This window comes from Trypanosoma cruzi, genomic scaffold (assembly GCF_000209065.1).
Source record: "Trypanosoma cruzi strain CL Brener 1047053516459 genomic scaffold, whole genome shotgun sequence".
Taxonomy (NCBI): domain Eukaryota; phylum Euglenozoa; class Kinetoplastea; order Trypanosomatida; family Trypanosomatidae; genus Trypanosoma; species Trypanosoma cruzi.
This window is the reverse complement of record NW_001849533.1, coordinates 135,262-138,825: the sequence shown is the minus strand read 5'-3', so window position 1 is coordinate 138,825 and position 3,564 is coordinate 135,262. Positions and strand designations below refer to the sequence as shown.

Below are 3,564 nucleotides of genomic sequence, written 5' to 3'. Positions count from 1 at the left end.
CGCCGCTGATATGCACCAAGAGACGTACTATGTGAGCCCCGAGGTTGCCGCCGGCGGTGCGAAGACGGCAGCGAATGACGTGTACGCGCTGGGGCTGCTGCTGCTCGCGATGCTGACAGACTCCCACCCCTGGCAGTGGAGTGCGAATGCGGCGTTAGATCGCTCACGGAAAGAGCTTGACTCGCTTCTAGCCGACAGTACGGCGTTCCGCGAGGCGCTGCGTAATGGGCTGCTGACACCGGTGCCGACCCCTGCAGACACAGACGAAACGCTGCGGACCGTGCTGGAAGCGTGTCTCCGCGCCGCCCCAGGGGATCGCCCCACTGCTGCCGATATTCTGGTTTTATGTAACCCATGGAATGTCGGGTTTTGCACATCTGAGGTGGATACAAAAGTGCAAGAATGAACCGGTTTTGTTGCCGGTGCTGCTGTTTATTCCAGCGTGGCCAACGCCACTTTTTCGGACTGCGTTTCGTTTTTATATCTTTATTTATTAGTACTATATTTTGATCAATTATATTTTCTGAGCTTGTTGGTATTATGTTTTTTAAAGTATTTCTTTTTAGTTGTTGTTGTTGTTGTTGTTGTTTTGTGATTTTTAAGGATGTTTACTAATGACCGCCCCCATGTAACCTTTTCCGGCGGCGCGGGAAGCCGCCCATTGAATCCTTTCGATTTATTTTTCTTTTTTACTTTTTTCTGTGTGCAACTGCGTGTGGCGATCATTTCGCTGCATTGGTGACGGTGTTGTCGACGTGATGCCAATAAGCCGCAGTCCACCTTCTTAGCTCTTTTTAGCTGCCAGCGACTGCTTCTGCAGAAGGTGCTGACTGTGCGTGCTGCCTTCACAGTTCCTTTTTTGTGTGTCAATCCACCCGTTTCACCACCCCTCACCGTAGAACATTTACACTAGTTAAGTATTCACAGCGTCACCATTCCGCGCACCGCGATGCGCTTTGCGGAAAGCGGTGCATCGTCCAGGAGCTCTGCCCCTCTTCATGGTGACGATGACGGGCACGCATCGAGGCCCGGCAGACACGTTAATCAAAGTCGAGAGGAGGGGAGCGGGATCTCTGAGGATGCATCTCCTAAGCGGCGGCCGTCAAGAGCACTGGAAACGATGCATCTAGCCAGAGCACGGAGACACAATTGTGGGATCCGTGACTCTAGCGGAAGCGACGTCGTTTTTCTTCAGACTTGTGAGTCGCACACGCGTCAGGGGCCACCGGTAAAGGCTGATACAAAAAAAGAGTCTGCACATGCCAGCGTCTCCGAGCTGCAGAAGACAGAGGACGTGGCGACGCGTGAAGGAGTTTCCGCGCCCTCACGTGGGGTTGCCTCGTCCAGCGCTGTTGTTTACCAAAATGAGAATTATCTGGGAGTGGACAAAGTGTTCAGACTCTCGGACAACGCTGGCAAGGACGGTAGGAGTTCTAGAATTAGTCGTCTGAGTGGGAAAGCTTCTTTGGCTGTTTGTGATCGGTGGAGTGCAATGGACAGTGCCGTTGCTGAGGGCGAGGTGCCAGTATTGCCCAAGAAGACTAACTTGAATGCCAAGTCGCAAGAAATGCCTGAGATTCGTATGGCAGCTGCATCGTTTCCTGGTGAGATTCTCTCCCGCACGGATTCTGCACATCTTCGGATACGGCACTCTCCCCCATTGCGGAGCACGCTCACGCTTTCTCTCCGTTGCTGGGTGCTTTGCCCTCTCGTGGTGATTTTATTGTTGGTGGCCGCAGTTACGATGTCGTTGTCGTTTGCAACGTCGAAAAGTAGCTCAGAAAGCGTCTTTTTGTCCCTGCATGACGTGGTGTTGGACAACATAGAGGAGTCCGTGGGGGATTTGACGTTGACAAAGATGGCACGCATGGCGGTGTCGACAGGAAGCATGTACTTTTCTATGAACACCTTCCCCAACCCTCGGGCTGACATACTGATGCCGCTGGAAGGCGGCATGATGTCGCGTCTCTGTGCTGTTCTTCGCGACATGGATCCTGCTAAGATGGTCTCTTCTCTCGGCGCCGTTTCGCTGACGAGACAACAGGCTGCCGTGTGCTTTAACTCTCGTTCACGCCCTGGCAACTTTTTGGGCACAGTGAGTCGCAATGGTGTCATTAAGGGCTTCTACCACGTTGACCCCGTGACACTGGAGTACAAAACCCCACTGGAACCCCTGGAAAAAGTTGATCCCCCCATGAGCATCGATGGCTTTACCAAATCCCAGCGCTTCGAGAAGGTGGTCGAGATATGGAAGACTGCGGTGGAAAAGGGTGAGCCGATGCTGTCAGAGCAATATTGGGTGACGCCGCGCCACCCGCCAAACTATGTTGTGTTTGTCTACCCATTCTTTGAGGTGTATGAGGACGGCAGCACCGGTGTTGGCTACATGTACTCAACGATGTTCACGGATGACATTGCGAGCATTCAGTGGTACAGCCCGGCTGAAAGTGGCATACGTGTGATGCTTGTGGACCCGGATTTAAGGGCAGAGCAACTGTTGGTTGTTGCAAACAGCTGGGGTCAACCACTTGCCAACGTCACAAACGCATGGCTGGCAACCGTGAGAGGCGATGCAGTGAAGTTTATGCACGTTGAGGACGTGGAGGACCCCATAATGCGCGAGGCGCTCAAGCACGTGGACCTTCGCGCCGCTATCAGCAGTGGCAGCGATCAGAATGCCTCCTTTCCTTACGGCGGCTTTGACGGACGGATCACTGCGAAGCGCATTGACGTTCAGGGTGGGGTGAAGTTTCTTCTTGTGGTTGTCACCAGTCGCAGCTACTACTTGGGGCCCGTGATTTTGTACCGCAATGTTGCGATTGTGGCGGGTATTGTGGTGTTGCTGCTGGTGACGGCGGCCTGCGTTGCGTTTGTGGAGTGCTGCTTGGTGATACCGCTTCGCGCCACACGGGCAGAACTGAAGCTTGCGCTGGGTGGTGCTCCGGTGAGTGCCAGGAGTCGTCGTCGCGCTGTGCTCCGCGAGGTGCGGGAGCTGGAGGAAGTGTGCACCACTTTGCGTTGTCGTCTTGACAAGGTGCGGTTGTACATGCCTGACCGTTTCAATGCAAGGGTTGCGGCCGCTGGTTACGGCAGTCCATTGCGAATCGAGTGTGGAATTGATAAAGCCAGCCTGGACGGGTCAAACAGCGAAGAACTGAAGCGAGTGACGTGCAGCGTCGCCTATGTGTACTACTCCCCCCGCACTGTCCGCAACCCCACCGACGCCGTTGTGGAGCTGATGATGCGGGCGGTGGTAAAGATTGCCACTGACTGCGGCGGGTGCTTCGAAGTGCAGCGTCCCGACTACTGCGTGATCAGCTTCGGTGCACAGTTGAGGGGCAAGGAGTTTGCGGCCGAGGCCTTGGAGGCGGTGGAGTTTGCTCGTCGGCTGCGCGAGGAGCTGACGGCGTGCGCGGAACTTGATGGTCTGTACCGTGTGATAGTGGAGTCTGGGGTGTTTCTCAGCGGCGTCATCAGTGGTGGCGGTCGCAGCCACTTTGTGCTGCTCTGTCGCAACCTGCACTACCGACTCGGCGGGTTCCTGCCGCACACAGGCGTTGGGCA

General features: G+C 55.0%; 2 protein-coding genes across 2 annotated transcripts, besides 2 other annotated features; both read left to right on the top strand.

The window, feature by feature from the left end:
• Tc00.1047053509773.20 (protein kinase, putative) lies at positions 1-406 on the top strand (the record flags this gene model as incomplete). The annotated part of the gene is made up of 1 exon (XM_797948.1): positions 1-406. A coding segment is annotated over one exon (406 nt), but the record flags the coding sequence as incomplete, so codon positions are not given.
• Positions 1-3,564: a sequence feature (heterozygous, Esmeraldo-like haplotype).
• Positions 566-589: a microsatellite.
• Positions 950-3,564, top strand: Tc00.1047053509773.9 (protein kinase, putative; the record flags this gene model as incomplete). Its single annotated transcript, XM_797949.1, has 1 exon — positions 950-3,564. A coding segment is annotated over one exon (2,615 nt), but the record flags the coding sequence as incomplete, so codon positions are not given.